The sequence below is a fragment of the Urocitellus parryii genome, chromosome 11 (assembly GCF_045843805.1).
Source record: "Urocitellus parryii isolate mUroPar1 chromosome 11, mUroPar1.hap1, whole genome shotgun sequence".
Classification (NCBI taxonomy): Eukaryota; Metazoa; Chordata; class Mammalia; order Rodentia; family Sciuridae; genus Urocitellus; species Urocitellus parryii.
Window position 1 is genome coordinate 47,050,720 of NC_135541.1, and position 22,949 is coordinate 47,073,668.

The window sequence follows — 22,949 nt, forward strand, 5'->3', positions numbered from 1 at the left end:
AAAGAGGCTTATCTTCTGATCCAAGATTGAAGCCCAGTGTGATGATGGCCTTCTTGCTGGCAAAGTCCTAAGGCAGCACAGGGCATCACGTGGAGATTGGGAGCATTCATGTGTATCCTCTGGTCTCTCTCTCCTATAAAGCCACCAATATTTAGACATTAGGGTTCTACCCTGAAGACTTTATCTGGTCCTCTTCACTTCCTGAAGGCCCTACCTCTAAAAAATCTTTACCAGATTAAGTTTTCATCCTCTTAATCCTTACAATGGGGATTAACTCCAACATGAGTTTTGGAGAGAAGAAACCATATTCAAGCTGCAGCATATATCTACCATATAATTCAACAATTCTATGTATATTTTACTCAAACTTGATTCCTGATTTTTATTTTGAATAGTCCCAAACTAGAAGCAACATCAATAGAGCGGGTATTTGATTTATGGGATATCACAAAGCTATGTCACTTAAGATGGTATGATATTAGCACAGGAAAGACAGAATTTCTAATGGGACAGAAGCAAGAGGCAAACAGATTCATGTGTACCTGAGAACTTGATATTTGAGAGAGACAGCTTTGCTGATCATCGAGGAAAGAATTATGGCTTGATGGTTGTCAACATGGGGAAAAAATAAAATTAATTTCCATATGAAAACTAATTCCAAACTGACTAAATGCTGAAATGTGAAAAAAAAAATCAAAACTCTTGGGAAACAAAAGAAAATATCTTTTTCTATAGGAAAGGACTTCTTAAGGCACAAAACCTACAAATTTAAGGGAATAGAGTGATAAATGAAAAACGTCACCAGAAGTCCTCACAAATAAATAGAATGACAGACCACATAGTAGGACAGTATAGTTATAATTCCATTAATTACAAAGAATGAATATTCAGGTGTTTTTAAAAATTTTTCAAGGAGGGGAAAAAGACAAGCAGAAAAACTGGTAATAGTGATAAGTAAATGTTTTTAGAAGATGAAATAAAGAATTGGCAAATAAACATGAAAAGATGCCTGCATCACTTGGGGTTAGAAACAAAAGCGATAGGATATATACACTGTAAAATATGTGTGTGTAAAGATTTATTTTAAAGAAATGGTTCACATGATTGTGGGGGCTAGCCAGTCCAAGATCTGTAGGGAGTATTTGGTTTAGTTTTTTTGTTGTTTGTTTTCTGGGAATTGAACTTGGGGGCACTCTTCTACTGAGCTACATCCGCACCCTGTTTTATTTTTTATTTAAAGACAGTCTCACTATGTCGCTAAATGTCTGGCCGAGTTGCTGAGGCTGGCCTCGAACTTATGATTCTCTTGCCTCAGCCACCCTAGTCACAGGGATTACAGGAATCCACTACTGGACCTAACTTCTGTAGTCTTAAGGCAGAATTTCTATGCCAGGAAACATTAGTTTTGATCTTATAGCCTTTAACTGATTGCATGAGGCCCTACCCACCTTACCTACAGCAATCTCTCCTTTACTTAAATCAGTTGGTTGTAAATATTTAACTGTATGTGAAAAATAATTTCATAGCAACATCTAGATTGGTGTTTGATTAAATAACTGGATACTGTAGTTAAATTGGCACATTAAACTAACCATTACAATATCCTACCTTATTAATCAGGATAGGCATTAAGACACAATAAGACATAATTTTATATACACTAAATTAACAAAGCTTTAGTATCTGACCAAGCATTGAAAGAATATGAATCAGCAAGACTTTTATATTTGTATGTGTGTGATGAGAATGTAAACTGGCATGCTATTCTGGAAAACAAGTTTTCAGTTTCTTTTAAAGTGAGTCATTTGCAGGCATACAGTCCAAGAATTTTGCTCCTCGAAAACCTTTTGTGTATGAATGCCAGGAGATAAGTAATATTTACAAGAATGTGACAGAGTTTTATTTTAAAAAATGGTGAAGCAAAAAAATATTCATTGAAAGAAAAATGGAGACATAAGTCGTACTAGAGGTATTGAATGAAATATAGAACTGTTGTGAATAAATGAGTAACAGCCACATGAAATGTGAGTGAATGTTAGCAACAAAGATTGATTATAAAAATCAAGGCACAGAAGATTGAAAAGGATAATACCATTTTTTATAAAGTTCAAAAATAAGTAATACAAAACAGTATATTGTTTGGGAATCCATATCTACATAAAATACACTCCTGTGTAAGGGGGGAAGCAGAGATATGGGATTGGAAGGGGGATACAACCTTGGTACCCATGTTCCCATCCTCCGGCTTCTAGATCTTGAGTTACTGGATATCTGTTTCATTATTATGTCTCATAATTTTGCATTTCAGATACTCTTTTTAAATTATCAAGTTACTTAAAATTTTTAAACAAAATTAACAAAAATATCAGTTGCCTTCTTGAAATCCAAAGCAGTGGGGTTTAAAAGTAGTGTACTTTAATGTATGAAAGCCTTGTTCTAATAATAAAAACAAAGTGTGTGAAGGGCTGAGATGACAATGCGATTCAGGTTTCTAGCTAAGGCCAACTTTCATTTAGGAAGAAGGACAGGTCAGCCATAACAATGGTTAACTTTTAGGGGGATGGGGGTGTCATTGAAAGAAAACATTGTACATGAGCAAAACTTTTTGTTTAACTTCAGGGAGTGGTGGTGAATCCTCTCTGGAAATGTATTACTAAAACTAATATCAGTTTTGTTAAACTTCTCTTGTTCTAAGAAATTCATAAATGATATTGCTGGTCAGAGGACAAAGAGTTTTTTTTTTTATCAAAGGAACTATTTTAAAATTAGTTTGTAAAATGATAGAAATGTCATAAAGCCAGATCAGTTATAGGGAGCTATAATTGTAGTCCTTTCACTTCTTTGTGGCAGAGCACAGTAGAATGCTGGCAAATGGTTTTTAGGACTCTCTTTCAGGTTTTAAGTTTTTAATTTGGCCAACTTACCAGGGCTCAAATTGAGGGGTGACCCACTTTTGCCTGGGTCAAAACAACCAGGGCATGGAGAGAAAAAGTAATTGTTTTTTTTTTCTTTGTAGGAAGCTTTGCAAATTTTCTCAGTTGGCAAATTCTGTATCCCACATCTGATGCCTAGAAAAGCTATGATTAAAAATATTGAATGGTTTCAAAATAAAATTTCTAAGTTCCAAAATATGTCTTTGAATATTGAAGCTTTCTCTTAAGTAATTCTCTTAGCTAAATGAGTAGCATAACATGTCATTTGTTTATAGAAACGTGATAATATGAAGAGCAGTATCATGTTTTCTTTATCTCACACTTGACAGCTGTTCACCAGTGAAAAGAAGATTAGATTCTGTGCGACTAAAAGAATACACTGGATCCCTTCAAACAAAACCTTCTGCATAAAGTATTAGTCTGTTGGCAAGATGTATTATGTTATGCTACTGAGAAGTTATGTTTTTCTTAATGAAGAATACACTGTGTGTTTTGTAAGTCCAAGAAAACATTGAAGCATACAAGATAAGAAGTTACCATAGTAATAAAATAATCTGCATATTGATTATAGTACCATATGCATCAGCAAACAATATTTTAAAAATTGATACATGTACACATTTTAAAACATTTCTAATTCAACTTATTAATAAGCATTACTAAATAATCCTCTTTAATTTTCACATGATAGGTGATTTTTTAAATCCAGCTTTATATTTTTATTCTTTTTAAATTAATTTTAATTAGGTATATGTTATGCTTTTATCCTTTGCCTATTATATCACTCTTCTTTTCCTCTTTCACTGGGTTAAAAAGAAAAAAATATTTCTGAACTTGTAACTGTCCTCTTATTTTCCTCTTCTATGCTATTCTTAAGATTATTTTTTTATGAGAGTTACTCTTATAATTAAATGACTATTTTTTTTGGAAGAGTTAAATGTTTATTAAACCAAGCTACCTACAGTCTGTAAGCAAACGCAGTACACATGTTAGTAAATGGGCAGCAGATCAGAACCAGTGGAAAAACCAAAGTCCCCTTTGCATACTGGTACCTCGCCCCAACACCCCCCACAGGCTGTGCTGGAGTTAAGGGTGAAATGAAAGAACCAGAGAGTTAGCTCCGTGCCGTCCCGAGGGTGAGTGTCAAGACAGTCATCTATCAGTTCCACACCAGGCGGGGTGGACCACAGCAAGGCAACCGGGAAGTTTTTACATTCACAGATGGGCTGAAATAGTACAAATTAATTTCCTAATCTCAGTGTCTTCCTCCACATCACCAGCATTAGTAAGAAGTGTGAATTAAAATAAAGGATGGACCACAGGTGGTTACAAAAATAAATGAGTCATACAGTAATAAACATCTATAATTAGCAGAGCATAAACTTATAAAATTTGCCTTTTCTCATAAAGTGCAGATTATCATAAGTATGTTTGAGAGGTACAGTCAGCAGAATTCAAAGTGGTAAGAGGGGATTTTTTTGGTACCAGGGAATGAACTAAGGGGTGCTTAACCACTGAGTCACATCCCCAGCCCCATTTTTTAAAAATTTTTATTTTATTCTATATGACAACAGAATGCATTATAATTCATATTACACATATAGAGCACAATTTTTCATATCTCTGGTTGTACACAGAGTCATAGTATTTGTGTCTTCATAATGCACTTACGGTAATGACATCCATCTCATTCTACAGTCTTTCTCACCCCAAGCCCCCAGCCTTCCCCTCACTCACCTTTGCCCTATCTAGAGTTTATCTAATCCTCCCATGCCACACACCCCTCCCCAACCACATTATGAATCAGCATCCTTAAATCAGAAAAAAACTTTTGGCATTTTTTGTGGGGGATTGGCTAGCTTCACTTAGCATTATATTCTCCAACTCCATCCATTGACCTGCAAAGGCCATGATTTTATTCTCTTCGAATGCTGAATAATATTCCATTGTGTATATATACCACATTTTCTTTATCCATTCATCTACTGCAGCCCTTTTTATATATTTTATTTAGAGACAGGGTCTTGCTAAGTTGCTCAGGGCCTTGCTAAGTGCTGAAGCTGGCTTTGAACTCAAGATCCTCCTGCCTCAGCCTCCCACGCTGCTGGGATTACAGGCATGTGCCTCAATACTCAGCTTCAGTAAGAGAGGATTTGGAAAGAAAAACCATTCAGGTTCAAAACCCAGAGGAGAAGGCTGAATACAGATGGGAAAACACAAAATCCCAATTCCTCCCAACACATAATTCTATTTAGTAGACACCACAGTTAGTTCACAGCCCTTTTTATATCTTAAGAAGTAACTCTTGTTATCTATGTACAAACTTTCAAGAAAAAAAAAAAGATTCATCAGAAGACCCCAAAATTGATCTAACTGTGGCACTGAAACTGCTGAAACCTGTGGCTCTGTGTGTGCTTTCATGTACTTCTGTGAATGAGGCTTAAAAAGGCTGCAGAAATGTTTTAGATAGCTTTTAGAATTCCCACAAAAATCAATTCTACAATCATTTCATTTACAGAAGAACAAAAGAAAGAAGGGGAAAAAAACCCTCAAACCAGGGTTGGGGGGGTGGACAAATATCTCACAAAGTAACTAAAAATAATTGTTTCTGTAACTGTAGATGGTAGTGTGCTATTTTTAAAGTTTACACTGGAAAGAGTAAGACAACATGCCATAGAGGGCTAGAGGGGGCCCCTGCAGCCCGACCGTGATGAATCTCCGCTCCCCAAGTTGCGACTGTATGACTTCAGCCACTTGATTTCCCTCTACTCTGCTTCTCAGATTTTTAATTAAAGAAACAAATTCAGTGCCTTATACCTAATGAAAGCTAAATAAGTTTTAACTGTAATAATATCAGTAATAAGAATCATTGTTACTGAATTAAGGATTTAGGTTATGTACTCATACAAACACCTGTGTATTTTTAGTCATTATATAGAATGGGTTGGTTGTAACTCTTCAGTGTAGGGTCTGAACCCACTATCCTCCTGCCTCAGCCTTTTGAGCTGCTGGGATTACTTGTGTGTGCCACCACCCGGCTTCCAATGTGGGGTCTAATGTCCACCTATGTGATAGTCTAATTCCTTTGAATTTGTTATATATTATGAACAAAAATCTTTAAGGCCATATATCAATTCAAATACATGTACTTTAATATGTATTTGCCTGTTTTATGTAAAGCAATACAGGTGATATATAAATACATAAAATAAAGTTCCTGTATGCAAGTACTATTAGCTGCCCAGGAGAAATATATCAAAACTACATACTGTACTTCAATGGTTGTTATTTGATTTACAACAAGGAATTTCTAATTTAAAAATCTACAAGTGGTTTATTACAAGAAATGCAATGTATATTTATTCTGTATGTTCATACTACAAAAATTTGCAGGTGTATTGTTAAAACCTCAGTATGTAGTATACATAAATAGAAAGAAATATAATGTTCATTTCCATAAGAGGGATAAAGTTATGACTATTGTTAGCATCAAGAAGAATGAGGTCACATTCTATGGAAAATGTTCTTCATGAAAGAACATGTGAACTGGAATTTCAAAGTATGCATGTGATTTTAGACAAAGTTAGTGAACTTCAGTGATTTGTTTACCCCATGCTAGATCAAGGCATAAGTGTAAGCAGAAATACAGAATGAAGACAGTGCCTCATACACTCATGAGACCATAAATGTACCATTTGAACAGGAACATGGCTATGTGGAGGGGTTGCACCATATCTTTTGGGCCTTCCCTGTCTTTAATTTAAATAAGTACTAGGGAGAATTCATAAAAGTTGGTTTTTTTTTGGGGGGGGGGGGGTAGGCTAGTCAAGCTACATTAGCCACTAACTGAATTTGGGTGCTTATTGAATTCATGGTTTGTTTGTTTGTTTTTCTTTTTCAGGAAGTTCATGATTTGTTAAAAGATTATGAGTTAAAGTACTGTTATGTGGACAGAAATAAACGAACAGGTAAGATTTCGGGGTGGGGGAGATATACATGCTAGAACCCTGATACAGATCTATTGAATTATTTCAGATTTTAAAAATAACAGTAAAAAAGAACATTGCATATAAAGATGAAATCCTGTTTCTAGTATGCTCAATTCTATACCTCCATCTCTCCTCACCTGGGGGCAAGCACTCAAGAATTAGATACCTACTTTTCAATTTGTGCATTACATTGTGGTAGTCAGTAGAGCTGTTCACAGGTGGTTCTTTTTCTTCTGGGCATGAGATAAGATAGTATTTACCTGTCCCTCTTTGAAGGTCAAAATGGACATGCAATTTGCATTTGATAAATACAATGAGTGAAAATGGCATGTATGCCTTTTAGGTAGAAGGCTTCAGAGACACCATGTGATTAACTGCTTGCCCATCCCACTTCCAAGTTATTGGGAAAGGTTATAGAACTTTTTCAACCCAGGTCCCAGTGTGGCTTTAATGAGCAAAGCCTTTTTTTTTTTTTTTTTTTTTTTTTTTTTTTGTAAACCTTCACATGGGACATGCAGCATGAGCAAAAATAAAACCTTTTGTTATACCATTGAGATTATGGACCTGTTATCACAGTATCTTGATTAATACATATAATTTTACTATATCTAGACACAATTAATAATTATTGTTCTTTTTTTAACTTTACATAAATGGTATTCTAAATGTTTCATTTGGCATTTTGCTTTTTTTTTTGTTATTTTTACTCAACATTGCTTTTCAAATCTTTCCATGTTGATACATATAACTCTATAGTTCATTGATTTAAACTGCTACATATTGTCACATGAAGGCATTGAGTATTACAAACAATGTTGCAATACCTGTTTCTAGTGTGCATTGCAACTGTTTCTCTACACTTAAAGTGCTCTGTCATAGGTTACACAAAATTTTAGTGTCACTAGATATTGACAAAAAGATTAAAGATAATAGTCTTCCACCTCATGGGGACAGGAGAAGTGTTGTCACCAGCCAGAATGATACACTGCATAATTCATGCAGCACTAGGAGAAATGACAAAGGTTTTGCCTCAGGAGGGAGGAAGATTCCCTCTAGACGAATGATACTCTCTACCTAGCTAGCAAAATTTAAAAGTACGACCAGGAAAGATCCACTTGTTTCCCAAAAGTGTAACCATACCCTGAAACAAAACTCAAGAGTATTTATATAAATGCAGAAGTATCTAGCACTCAAACAAGACCAAATGTACAATGTCTGGCATCCAACAACAAAAACAAAAATAAAACAAAACAAAACAAAACAAAAAATGATCAGACATAGCAGAGAAGCAAGAAAGAACAAACTGGGGCTGGGGTTGTAGCTCAGTGGTGGAGCACTTGCCTTTCACGTATGAGGCACTGCGTTCGATCCTTAGCACCACATAAAAATAAATAAATAAAATAAAAATATTGTATCCATCTACAACTTAAAAAGATTTTTAAAAAGAAAAGAAAGTACAAACCATCATGAGGAGAAACATTAGTCAAAACTGACCTGGAATTGATGCAGGTAAATTAATGAAGGACATTAAGCCAGTTTTTATAACTGTGTTCTATAGGTACAAGAAGTTCTAATAAGGATTGAGCATGTGAAGTAGAGGCATTTTTAAAAATTTACCAAATCATAGTCCCAAAGATGAAAACTACAATTAGCAGTGGGATAGACACAGCAGAGGAAAGGTTAGTGAACTTAAAGGCAACAAAAGAAACTATCAAAGATGAAACAAAGAATAAAAAAGACTGTAAAATATGAACTATTTTATAAGTGAACTGTGGGACAACTTCAAGAGTCCTAATACTGGAGTAATTAGAATCCCCAAAAAGGGTGGTGGTGGCAATGGGAAAACAGATAAAAGCATATAAAGAATTAATGGCTGAAAATTTTCCAAATTTGGTGAAAACTCTAAGCTGATAAACTTAACCCCAAGAACATATGTATAAAGAGAACTACAAAGCACATTGTAATCAGTTGCTTATAAATCACAATAAAGAAGAATTCTTAAAAGCAGGGAAGGAAAAGATGTTTAGAGAAACAAAGATAAAGATGATCACAGGAAATGACACAAAGGGAACCATACAAACGAGAAGAGCTCAGGACAACATTTTTTTTCCTTTGTTGAAAATAAAAATAGTATAGAATGCTTTACCCATTGAAAATCTTTTAAAAAATGAGGGTAAAATATGTTTTTCAGTCATACAATAATATTGAAATAATTGTCATCAAACATGCATTGTAGGAAATATTTTAGAAAGTTCTTCAAGCAGGAAGAAAAATGATACTAGACAAAAATCTGGAACTACACACACACACACACACACACACACACACAAATACCAGATATGGTCATTATGTGGGTAAAGACTTTTTCTTAATATTTAAGTCTATGTAAAAGATAATGGACTTTTTAGAGTAGAAATAACACTATTTTGAAATTATAACACATGTAGAAATAAAATATGTAATAGCGATAATACAAAGGCTGGGGTGGGGGACATGGAAGTACACTGTTGTCAAGCTCCTGTACTACACATGAAGTGCATAATATTACTTGAGGGTAGACTGTGATAGGTTGAAGATGTACTGTAAGCCCTAAGTCACCCACTAAAATAACACAACAAAGAAACGCATTAATTGTATTAAATGGTGTTTCCTTGGATTTCAGTAGCAATGATGGTACCTGTAGAAACGTATAATTAATAAGTAGATTGATAAAAGATGCTGACACTTATAAACTATAACCTATCAACCAGAGCTTTCTATAGTAGATATGAGGAAATTATTGTACTAAAATATAAACATTAGGGCTGGGGATGTAGCTCAGGAGTAGAGTATTTACTTAGCATTTGTGAAGCCCTAGGTTCAAGCCCAGCTCCAAGTGGGGTGGTGCCATATTAAACTAAAATAGGATACTTTAGGGGAAAATGTTTGGCATGCTCTCCATCAAATTTATCCCAATAATGAGTTAATAATGAGCAAGCAATGACTTGTCTAAGAGTTGGGACCAATTGTGGAATATTTAACACAGGAAAAGCATAAGAGAATTAATCCTGAAATCCCTTACAAGCTTTTCTCTTTAAAATGACATCTGCCACTTCCACCAGAGTCAATGTGAGAAAAAAAATTATTGCTTTTAGCGAATTTGTGATCTTTGAAAGACATGGAAGAAGCTATATAAGAACAAAAGTGACCTTTTTTCCTACTGCTTGAAATTTTTAATTTGCTTATGACATTTAATTTCTACCATAAAATCTCTTATTTGGGTTGAGTAAATGCAGATACCCAAAGGAGAAAAAAAAAAAAAAAAAAAAGAGAGAGTGTCAGTTTTTAAATGTGTTGTCGCTCTATGGATGCATGCATTTATTCATTTATCTAGGTGTCATGACTGTGGCAGTTGGTGGGGATACAGTCATAGTAATTTATGCAATGATTCAAGCAAAGTTCAAAATGCACAGGTATCGGAAAACCAGGAATGGCGAACTCTGGCTGGGAGAGAGCTTCAGGGAAGGCTTCCTGGAGGCCATGGTGCAGCAGTCCCTGGGCGGAATGTGAAACTCAACCCAGTAGCTGAAGATACAGGGAAGGATCTTGTAGCAAGATGGACTACATGTGTAATGTATAAGATGCCTGAAACAACCTGATGTTTACAGGACCTACAAATAATTCAGTATTGTCAGAGAATAAAGAACAGTGTGGGGAGGGGAGGGACTAGGGCAGTTATCGAGGCTGGAGTCAGACTGGGGAAGGCTTCGCTAGAAAGGCTTGTTGGCTAAGCTGGGCTGCGGCTGCGGCTGCGTTGGTAATACCAAACCATTGCAGTTCGGGCAGTAAATAGACACAGTTAAGCTTCTGTTTTGAGAGTGCTGTTTTGTCATCTGTGAAAAAAGGATTAAAAAGAGGAAAAGCTAGAGGAACAAAGAAAAGAGGATGGATTCAAGACCTATTGAATAAGGGTGGAATTCTAGAACATTTTATGTGGGAGATGAAGGAGACAGGTCTAGGGGGATTCCCGGGTTTCGGATTTGTGAGTGTGAGGTCACCAGCTAAAATAAGGAACAAAGGAAGAGGAGCAGTAATTGAGTTTCTGTTTTCATTTTTCTTGGTGGCAATAAGATGAAGATCATGAGTAATTTTGGACAGTCAGGTGTGTGCATGTGTGCATGTGTGCCTGTGTTTGTGTATGTGTGTGTGTGTGTCTGTGTGTCTGTGTATCTGTGTGTGTGTGTATAAATGAAGATTAAAAACATTGACATTGGTTTGGGAATTATTAGAGTATAGGATGCCCTCTTGGGCCTCCAGACTGGGTTATTTGCTGTATATAATTGCTCCCATGGTCCTTCCTACTTCCTCTCTGATGACACCACATTTGTAACTCATTGTTAAACATTTCGTGTTCCCTATTAGAGTGTAAGCTCTATATTGAAAGGAATCGTACCTGTTTTATTCACCAGTGCATTTTCAGTGCCTAACATGGTATTTGTCACATACTACTGAATAAATGGGAGGAGATTCGATTGCCCCAAGAAAAGAAGGTGTAGCAGGAGAGAAGAGGGACTCAGTGGCCTGAAGCTGCCGGGTACAGGCACACAGGTATTTCTGTGTGTGAATCTGCCAGGAAGAACACAAAGGAGAGCTACCTTGTAGCTATGCACAGAGGAGAAAGATGTAACAAAGGAAACAGAGGAAGGAGTACTCAGACAGGTTACCCATGTATGACCCAAGAAAGAGTATACCAAGGAAATTAATAAAGGGAATATTAGCTGGGTGAGTGGCACATGCCTATAATCCCATCTGCTCAGGAGGCTGAGGCAGGAGAATTGCAGGTTTAAAGCTAGCCTCTGCAAAGGTGAGGTGCCAAGCAACTCAGTGAGACCCTGTCCCTAAATAAAATACAAAATAGGGCTAGGGATATGACTCAGTGGTTGATTGTCCCTTAGTTCAGTCCCTGGTACCCCCCCCAAAAAAAAACAAAAAAAGCAGGGGGGAATAATAAACAGTTCCAAATGCCTTGAGAATTCAAGTCACACATGAGCTGATGATTTTATGGCTGATATTAGGAACATAACCAGTATTTACAAACTGTTGGTTGACTTATTTGCATGTTTTAAGGAAATTGAGTTAGATGATATTTTATATCAGCATAAGAGGTGAAAAAAGATACAGAATCAAAATAACTTAAGCCATTTAAAAAGGGTGTTGGAAACCAAGAGATATTCTCTCAATAAGTATGGCAAAGCTATTTTTTCTCTAGTGTTGAAAGCATTGGCTCTTCCGTTGGCAATGATTTCCTTGCATTTGGAGACCATGTTAAATGAAAGATGTGTTTTTTAAATGTTAGCTTCATACTCAGTGTGGTGAGATGCTCACACTGCGAGCCACCTACGTGGGCACGAAGACCAGCTGAGGGAAGAACAGATTGAAATGACAGGCAGAATTACCCAGGCTATTTAAATTCTTTCTTCCTTTCTTGCTTTATACATATTTTCTATATACAACTTATTATCATGCTGTTCTAATTGAATTTGGGTAAATTAAATGCTTATATAGAGCAACTCCACTGTATATTTCCAATAGAGTGGGAGAGGGAGGAACTTTCTTTTTTTTTTTCTTTTCTTTTTTTTAAAGAGAGAGAGAGAGAGAGGAGGGAGAGAGAGAGAGAATTTTTAATATTTATTATTTAGTTTTTGGTGGACACAACATCTTTGTTTGTATGTGGTACTGAGGATCGAATCCGGGCCGCACGCATGCCAGGCTTGAGCCACATCCCCAGCCCCAGGAGGAACTTTCTTTAGAGCAACTTATTTGTAACTTATGGATTATCCTGTGGTATTTCTTTTAATGTGGGGCTTTCCAATTTTCTTAGAAAGTTGCTCAAAATATTTTTATTTTATTAGAAAAATAGATAATTAACATGGCTAAAATTTTAATAGATACACATTGTATGATTTTTTTCATTGATTTAGAACCTTGTGTTTAAATTACTTTGGGGGGATGGTACAAAGGATTGAACCTAGTGGTGCTCTACCATTAAGCTACACCCCAGCCCTTTCTTAATTTTTATTTTAAAACAAGATTTTTGCTAAGTTGTTGAGACTGGCCTCAAATTGTGATCCTCCTGCCTCAGCCTCCTTAGTAGATAGGATCTCTACCATACCTAGCTGTATTGTATAAATTATTATATCAATTTGTTGTTTGGTGCTGGAATGATTTCATTAGGTAGAGAGGACAGTTTTTTATTGTTTTATCAAATTTAAAACTAGGCTATTTGTCTAAGATCAAAATCATGTGATCTTTTCATTAGATATTATTCATAAAAGTATACCAAATTATATACATTTGTGGGTTGTTTCAACCTAAGTAATCTTATTTTAAGAAAATACATACATGAGTTGGTGAGAACTGGCTCTCCTCCTCTGGGCAGTTGGTCTTTTTGCTATACCTTTGTGGTTTTTTGTTTTTGTTTTTTATGAAGACTTCATAAGATTTTTGTATCACAAATTGTTAGGGAAAAATTATATCTCTATATTTTGGAGGAGATTACCAAAAAAAAAAAAAAAAAAAAAACCTCTTAGAATATGGTAGGACTTTACAATGGAACTCCTAATATAATTTCCATACTTTCTATTTGAACAACTGTCCATGGAAGTAGTTTAGTGAGATGTCAGCATTAAGAAAACTGTGAAATAGAACTTTAAAAAATTAGTGCTTTGTGCTTTTCATATAACAAGCGTATAATTTCATGATAATTATGTTTCAGAAAAATTGTGTGTGAACATAAAATGGATTTCTTACTGTGGGTCACAGTAAAAAAAAAAAAATGGAAAACACTGGCCTCGAAAACTCTTTAATTCACTTTATTATTATCTTCCAGCTTTTGTTACCTTATTGAATGGAGAACAAGCCCAGAGTGCAATTCAGATGTTTCATCAATATTCTTTTCGAGGCAAAGACTTGATAGTTCAACTCCAGCCCACAGATGCTTTGCTGTGTATTACCAACCTGCCCATTTCTTTCACATTAGAAGAGTTTGAAGAACTTGTACGTACTTACGGAAATATTGAGAGATGTTTTCTGGTCTACAGTGAAGTTACTGGCCATTCCAAAGGCTATGGATTTGTGGAATACATGAAAAAGGACTTTGCTGCAAAGGCTAGATTGGAACTACTGGGTAAACAGTTGGGAGCATCAGCACTCTTTGCACAATGGATGGATGTTAATCTATTGGCCTCAGAGCTCATTCATTCTAAGTGCCTTTGTATAGATAAACTCCCTAGTGACTACAGGGATTCAGAAGAGCTATTGCAATTTTTTTCCAGTATCCATAAGCCTGTGTTTTGCCAGGTATGTATTTTTAGGAGATCACCTAGAAATATCTGTGTATATATCTCCTGTGTAAACTCAAACATTTCTTTTTCATACCTGTATGAACATTACAATGGATAATTTGATTCTGTTCTAGTCTATAAGGAAGACTTTAATCACGTGTGAAATTTTAAGTCAATTCCTTCTGTTCAAGGGCCAAACTATATTGTGTGTAGTTAAGTATGCCTTAGCAAATCCATGGCTTCCTCATTCCCCTCCTCATCCCTTCCATTTGTCCAGCCATGTGTTGATTCATCCATTTGTTTATACAACTCTTAAGTTAGTACTTTTTCTGTGCCAGATTCTATGCCAAGTGTCCAAATGCAGAGAATAGAAGGATATTCTCTCTCTCTCTCTCTCTCTCTCTCTCTCTCTCTCTCTTCTCTCTCTCTGTGTGTGTGTGTGTGTGTGTGTGTGTGTGTCTGTCTGTCTCTCTCTTTCTCTCTTCCTCAAAATTCTGTAGAGGAGAAAGACAAGTAGGCAAATAATTGCACATGCTGTACGAAGAGTGATATAATGGAGTATAGAAAAGTATCATGAAGTTTAAAAGTAATGCATACTTATATCTTAATGGAGTCATGGAGGTGAGACATTTAGAGAAGATCCTGAAAACTAACAGCACTGGTGAGAAATGTGAAGCACTTTATAATAGTAAAATTCAACATACCTAATAAATAGAGAGAATATATACTGTGTAAAAACTCCTTCCCTTCCTGAGTTTTGATAGCAACTGATCAATTATTCCTGTTCCCTGTCTTCATTTTTTTTTCTTTTTTACCACCTTCCCTTTCCTTCCATGCTCTTTCCCCTCCCTCCTTCCCTCTTTTTTCTTCCCATTTTTCTTTAATCTTACATTTGTTGAATTCTTACTATTGCAATAGAAATTTTGGAATTGGAGAGTGCGTGTATGTGTGTATTTAAATTGACAGATAAAATTACATGGGTTTATCATGTATAACATGATATCGTTACTCACTTACGAAGTGAGTAAATCTAGCTAATTATAATATGCATAACTTAAAATATTTTTAAAAAATATTTGTTTATCTACTTATTTTGCAGTGCTGGGGATTGAACCCAGGGCTTTGTGCATGCCAGGCAAACATTCTACCACTTAGTTATACTGCCAGCCCCTGTGATTGTCATTTTTGTTATAAGAACACTAAACATACACTCTCTTACCATTTTTCAATAATATATTGTCCACTATAGCCACCATGTTTTGCAACAGTGAACTTATTCTTCCTACCTCTTGAGTTTTGTATCTTTTAACCAACATTTCTTCAATCACATATTGCAATTGTCTCACCTGCTGTTAACCATCATTCTACTCTCTAATTCTAGAATTTCAGCTTTTTAAGATTCTGAATATGAGCAAGATCATGCAGATACAGATAAATATATATATTTTTGGCTATACTTTTTTTGTTTTTAGTAATATATGTATGTACATAAATATGATTAATGCTACCATCCTTTTTCTTACATTTCCACCCCTCCAATCCCAATATAAACATCAAAGAAACCATCCAAGAATTTTATAAAATTAGAATATTTTATTATAAACTTTTTAAAAAATATTTTGTTTTAGTTATAGTTGGACACAATACCTTTATTTTATTTTTATGTGGCACTGAGGATTGAACCCAGCACCCCGCACATACTAGGCAAGCTCTCTACTGCTTATTCACAACCCAGCCCCTTATTATAAACTTTTATCATTGTCCAGTTATTGAAAGTTGATTGGCTTATTGATATGATATTCTTGTGGACTAAGAATTATAGCAATATCATTCTGTAGCCATACATAATTCTTTATAACTTTAGTTGAGGCTTTGAGGCAAATATGAGGGGAAATGCCAATCATGATTCATTATGTTTGAATTATGAACCCCAGAGTTGACAGCTACCTTACAGCTAGATTATTGTGTCATGCTTTACACTGATGGAAAATGTTTGCTGTAATATTTTTGAGTGACCATTTAGCTTTTCAAATACTTCAAAATAGTGGAAAATTAACTAGGTTGCAAGTCAAACCATTATATCTTTGAATGGCTTTCATTGAGCTGAAATATTCTTCTCTAAAACTACTGATGCCATGGAGTTAAAATGATTTTGTCATTTGAAAGACTTAAAATGATATTACATATTGTGAAGGAAGGAAGCTCATCATAATGAAACAGAAATAGTAAATAGTATTTTTAAAGTTTTCAAAAAAGATTATTAAAACAACAATGTCGGGGCTGGGGTTGTGGCTCAGCGGTAGACCTCTCGCCTAGCTCGAGCAAGGCCCTGGGTTCGATCCTCAATACCACATAAAGATAAGTAAATACAATAAAGGTATTGTGTCCAACACTAAACAACTAAAAAATAAATACTTAAAAAAATGTCAGAATGCTTTCTTTTCCGTGGGCCTGTTAACTGAGGCCTACTGCATGGTAAGTTGACACAGACAGCGTTAAAGACATAGTCACTGCGGTCAGGAGACCAAAGGGATTGGTGACCTTTACAAATCCAGTTTGAAGTTCTGGCTTGCATCATGAGAACAGAGTTGTTGGGAAGGAGTATGCATTTTCACTTTTCCCCACGTGATTGGAAAATAGTTTATGGAGACAAAGACATTTGAGGACAGTTTTAAAGGGAATAAAGCACATGAAGGAAAAATGGAAATTTGGTCTACGTATATCAGAAAGTAGAAGACAGTTCTTTTCAGTCTCCTTTATTTTTAAAATTAAGAAGTGATTTATTTGTAATAATATCTGAGATGCCAAACACATAGAAGTGCTGTCAGTGTGTCTTCTCAAAGACACACAAACCTGAAAGTTGTCACATTGATCCCTTTGCAGCGTAAATGTATGTAAGATGATTCAGACATGTTCAAAACTTAGAAACATTGTAGTTTCTTATTTTGTTCTTATTTTTGCTCTTTGTGCCAGTCTTTACAGATCCAGGACTTTAGTATCTTCCCTTACACTCCTACAGGTGGGTGACTAGAAATAAATTAAGTTCTACACGGCAGCCATTTACTTAGGTTACCTTCAGAAATAAAGGTTGTGTGTTACATATGGTATTTTAACAAACCTGGGGCACGATTTTTAAAAATAAATCTGGTATACTTGACCAGATTGCTGGGATCTGCCTAAACTGCTGAACTACAAATTGAATGCTTCCTCCTACCTTTCTGCTCCTGAAAATACTAATTTAGTTTTATGTTGACATATGTTCCAGTAATTCTTTGGTGTGTTTCATTGTCCATATATCCAGTGAATTTTGTTTTAAAGAAAGCTTTCATTATTATGTCCCCATGTTTTCCTATAAATCAAATTTTTTTCTTAAAAAATATTTTTTCGTACTCTTTAGTGATTATTATCATTTGAGCATTGACTGTTAAAATAAATTAGAAAAATCAAAAAGTTGACAGACCCCTGTTTTATCTTCCTGTCTTCAGGAAGGAGTGTATCTGAGTAGTGAGTAAACTTTCATTTTCATAGAAAGAGAAAACATTATCTTCATCAGCATCATGTGCTAATATAAATGTTCTTGAACTTGAAAATTATTTATTGTAAGTTAATGTTTCTAAGTCAACATCAAAATTCCCTTTTAATAAAATGTATTATTGTCAGCTTGCACAGGATGAAGGTAGTTACGTTGGCGGCTTTGCAGTGGTTGAGTATCACACTGCAGAGCATGCTGAAGAGGTTCAGCAAGCAGCAGATGGCATGACCGTCAAGGGAAGCAAAGTCCAGGTTTCCTTCTGTGCCCCAGGAGCGCCTGGACGAAGTACATTAGCAGCATTGATAGCGGCTCAACGTGTGGTAAGCAAGATTTTTCCCCCCTCTTTTTTAGGATATAGAACATACTAATACTATCTCTTCTTTAAAATTCTTTTTAGATATTGATGGATCTTTATTTTATTCATTTATTTATATGTGGTGCTGAGAATCGAACCCAGTGCCTTGCACATGCTAGGCAAGCACTCTACCACTGAGCCACAACCCCAGCCCCCTCTAATACTATCTTAATCTATCTAGTCTACCCAAAGTAATGAGCTTTAATTGGACCATTGTTATATTTCTATTACATTGAATATATTCCTCTTTTTTTTTTAAAGTTGGCTAACTGGTATCTTCATTAAATCAAGCCAGAAATTGTTACAAAAAAAAGAAATTGAGTCCACTTGGTGATGCACAGCTATAATCCCAGCTACTCCAGAGGCTGAAACATGAAGATTGCAAGTTCAAGTCCACCTTGGACTTGTTAGCAAGACTCTGTCTCAAAACAAAAATAAAAAAGGACCTGGGATGTAGTTCAGTGGTAGAGTGCTCCTGGGTTCAATCCCCAGTACCTAAAACCAACCAACCAAACAACAACAACAACAACAAAAAATAAACAAACAAAAAACCCCAAGAAATTTCATTCATACAACTCACATTATTTGAGTTGCTCTTCTGTTGTGAATTTTTTGTTTGTTTGCTTTGCAGTGCTGGGGATTGAACCCAGGGCCTCATACACGATAGGCAAGCACTCTACCATTGAGCCACATCCTCATTCTCTGTAGTGAGTTTTTAAATGCCTCTTTTTCAACAAGTGTTCATAAGCATCCATAGCAAAAGTCTCCTCTTTTCCTCACAAGGCACATTGTACTTACTTCTCTGTTCTACTTATTTCCCTCTCTACTTCTGTAACCTCAAAGTTCCTTAGAGATCTCAGAGACCACAATTTTCATCCTAAGGCTCAGCAAATATTTGTTGATTCAATGAAGGAAATTGGGGAAGATTGCATGATGAAGGTGACATTTTCGGGTGACATTCAAGAGCAGATGAGATATTGACATGTGTTAATGGGGGTGGAGGATAGGATTGCCAAATACAGATTTTACATGAGTCATACTTATATTAAAAATTATTTGTTGTGTATCTGACTCCAAATTTAACTGAACATCCTGTATTTTTACTTGCTAGATCTGGGACCCCTCAGGAGGCAGGGAGTGGTCACCGTAGGTGGGAAAAACTGTTCCAGCAGTAGTCTGAGCTGAATTTACGTGCTTGGAGAGTGGTACATGGTCTAGTTGCACTTTGTATAGAGAGGTATAGGTTGAAGCCCAAGCAGGGACTATGTGGAATACTCAAAGAATTTATGTTGAATTTGATAGGCAGTTTAGAACTTAAATAAACAAGGTGTGACAGAATCAAAGATAAGCCAACTGGAGATTAATCTGAAAGTGGTTTATGTGTAGATGAGCTGGAGAGAGGAAATTAGAAGACTGGACAAGCTCTTGTTCTTAGGCTTCTACTCTCACATCTCCCACCCTCTTCCTACCCTCTTTGACTCACCCTGATCCCCCTTAGAGGTTCTCATTCTTATATCCTTATGTAAGTCACTACTTCAGCCATTCATTCACCATCAACTTCATTTCCTCTGGTTAAGTTGTCTATTCATTGCGATAGATTTGCTGAGTTTAAAACTCAGTTTGTCCGGTTGCCTACTTCTGAAATTGGGGCCCTGTGTCCTCTTTGAGAAAAACAAACAACTGGGTAGCTTGATGCCATTATGGATGAATGACTTGTAGTTATAGCTGCCCCCACCCCCAGCAGATCTTCAGCTTGTCTCTCATCAGCTCTTTTCCATTTTAACAGAAACTACCTAAACCCTGCACTTTGTTCCGGCTTTTTTCTTTGTTTCTGCCCAATGATCATGGTTCGTACTGTATAAAAATATGGAGGCCATGTGTTGAATGCATTCCTTCATCTTTTCTTATCCATGCCCAAATTTCCTGCTTCTTTCTCTGATCAATAGCATCTGTTCACAAGTACTAGTAGGGTACCCACGACATGCACTCAGAGATGTTTAGTACTCTCCAGTGAACAAAGCCGGTAAATATTTCCTGCCCTCTTGGAGGTAGGGTTATGTCTCCATCTGCCCAAGCAAGGGGCTTATGGCTCTGCCCCCATCCTCGGAGTCCTTGACCATTGCCTTTCTACTTATTTTTATTTGCTTCACTAGCTCCATCCCATCTGCTACAAGCCTTTTCCTTAAAAAAAAAAAAAAAAAAAAAAGCCTTTCCCTGTTCAGATATTGGCCTTTATAACCATATAACCAGAGCTTTTGGAACAAAAAGATCTTACTCATTGTCACCATTTCTTAATTTTCCATTTTTTTCTCAGTCTAATGCAATATAGTTCCTGCCAACACTAGTCAAGTGAATTTGCTCTCATTAAAATCAACAGGAATTTCTTTCTTTTGCTTTTTAAAATTTATTTTAATTAGGTAAATATGACAGTAGAATACATTTTGATTCATTGTACACAACTTTTCATTTCTCTGGTTGTATACAATATAGTGTCGCACCATATGTGCAGTCATACATGTACCTAGGATAATGATGTCCATCTCATTCCACCATCTTTTCTATACCCAGGCCCCTCTCCCACCCCTCCTTCTCCTTTGCCCAATCGAAGTTCCTCTGTTTTTCCCATGCCCTCCCCCATTATGGATCAGCATCCACTTATCAGAGAGAACATTTGGTCTTTGCTTTTTTGGGGATTGGCTTACTTCACTTAGCATGATATTCTCCCAACTCCATCCATTTACCAGAAAATGCCATAATTTCATTCTCTTTTAATGTTGAGTAATATTTCATTGTGTTAACAGACAACCTTTCATCTATTGAAGGGCATCTGGATTGCTTCCACAGTTTAGCTATTGTAAATTGAGCTGCTATAAACATTGATGTGGCCATGTTACTATAGTATGCTGATTTTAAGTCCTTTGGGTATATACTGAGGAGTGGGATAGCTGGGTCAGATGGTGGTTCCATTCCAAGTTTTCTAAGGAATCTCCATACTGCTTTCCAGATTGGTTACACCAATTTTCAATCCCACCAGCAATGTATGAGTGTGCCTTTTCCCCCACATTCTCTTCAACATTTATCGTTGTCTGTATTCTTGATAACTGCCATTCTGACTGGCATGAGATGAAATCTTATAGTAATTTTGATTTGCATTTCTCTAATTACTAGAAGATGTTGAACATTTTTAAACAAGGATTTCTTAATATTTGTATCTTGCAGGTATATATAAAATATTTTTAATATTTTATGGCTTGATCTCTGACATTTAAAAAACTCTGCTACCATGGATTCTGTCACACCATTCTTTTTCTTACCTGCCTAATGGTTCCTTCCCTAACTCCTATTTTTCCCCAAAGGGCAGATATCGTAGACTTCTGTATTTCACTTTCTGACTTCCTTCCTCTAACACACTCCAATTGCCTCAATGGTTGTCTGTTAACTATGACTTGCAGGCATATTTTTTGGACCAAATTTCTATAAGTAGTAAATCTATAGTTCCAAAGGCTCGCTTATTAGCCTACCTTTAAATTAAATAAATAGTTCAATTTCAACATTTCAAAAGAAAGTTATTTTATTCTGGCACCTGCTTTTTTATATTCTGTAACAACTTTATGTGTCATGCGTTAATTATGATTGGTGTCCTTATGTCTACGTGTCAGAAATATCAGCAAATTCTTTAAACTCTCCATCTAAAATCACAGGTCCTTGAGACCTTGTCTGCATGTTTGTTATTTTAGTCAGGATGTCATCTTTTCTCACTTGTGATTAGAATAACTCCCTACATGATCCCCAAGCCATTCGTCTTTCCTCTTCTAATCCCCCTTCCACAGTGCATCAAAGTGATCTTTCTTATCTTCAAATTATATGATGTCATTTTCTTTCTTCATATTCTTTAATGCCTACCTGATTCTAATTCCTTAGAATGACCTACATGGCCCTTTATGACTGGATAACAGTGACAGAAATCGTAAATATTTTTCAGTCATAAATGCAAATTATATGCCAGGAAGCATGATACACACCTGTAATCCCAGCTACTCTTGTGAACCCCTGGCCTGGGTTCATTCTCCAGTGCCACACACACACACAAAATAAGTTATCACTGATGTTTACTATAGGTTTGCGGTACATATTTTTTTTATCAAGTTTCTGAGATTTTTTAAAATCATCAATGGGGATTAAATTTTATGTAACTATTTCTACAATGTTTAAGATAATTGTGTGATTTCTTCACAAGCTCACTAATGTGGTCAATCACACATTTTCTTATATAAACCACCCTTTTATTCTAATGCATTGTTTGATTTGTCAGTATTTTATTTGATACGTGGTGTACACATGCGATCATAAATTGAACGCACTTAAATTTTTGGTACCATTCTTATTTTTTGGATTAAGATAACACTGATCTTATAAAATGATTTTAGTACTTTTCTACCTCTTCCTTTCCTTTCTGTCTCATAGATCAGCTTGTATAAACAGGGATGTCTATAAAATCATGGGATGTCAGGCATGGAGGCGTACACCTATAATCCTAAGTACTTGGAAGACTGAGGCAGGAGATCACAAGTTCAAGGCTAGCCTCAGTAACTTAGCAGGACCCTGTCTCAAAAAATAAAAAGGGCCAGGGATGTAACTTAGTGACAGAGCACTTCTGGGTTCAAGTCTCAGTACACACAAAGAAACAAAAATAAACAAATAAACCCGTGTGGGCCTAGTCCTTGTGCTTCTTCCAAAAGGACTTATTGATTGCCACATTAGTTTCATCTATGGATAGTTACATATTTTAGTTTTTATTCTTTCTGTGCCATATTTCAC

The 22,949-nt window shown here is 35.8% G+C and overlaps 1 protein-coding gene across 1 annotated transcript in view; it reads left to right on the top strand.

Moving 5' to 3' along the window:
* Positions 1 to 22,949, top strand: part of Raver2 (ribonucleoprotein, PTB binding 2) — a 103,466-nt gene that overhangs the window by 24,910 nt on the left and 55,607 nt on the right. Inside the window, exons 4-6 of the mRNA XM_026411011.2 lie at positions 6,835 to 6,901; positions 13,791 to 14,260; positions 17,905 to 18,096. Coding sequence (XP_026266796.2) covers positions 6,835 to 6,901; positions 13,791 to 14,260; positions 17,905 to 18,096 — 729 coding nt within the window. The remainder of the gene's footprint in view (positions 1 to 6,834; positions 6,902 to 13,790; positions 14,261 to 17,904; positions 18,097 to 22,949) is intronic.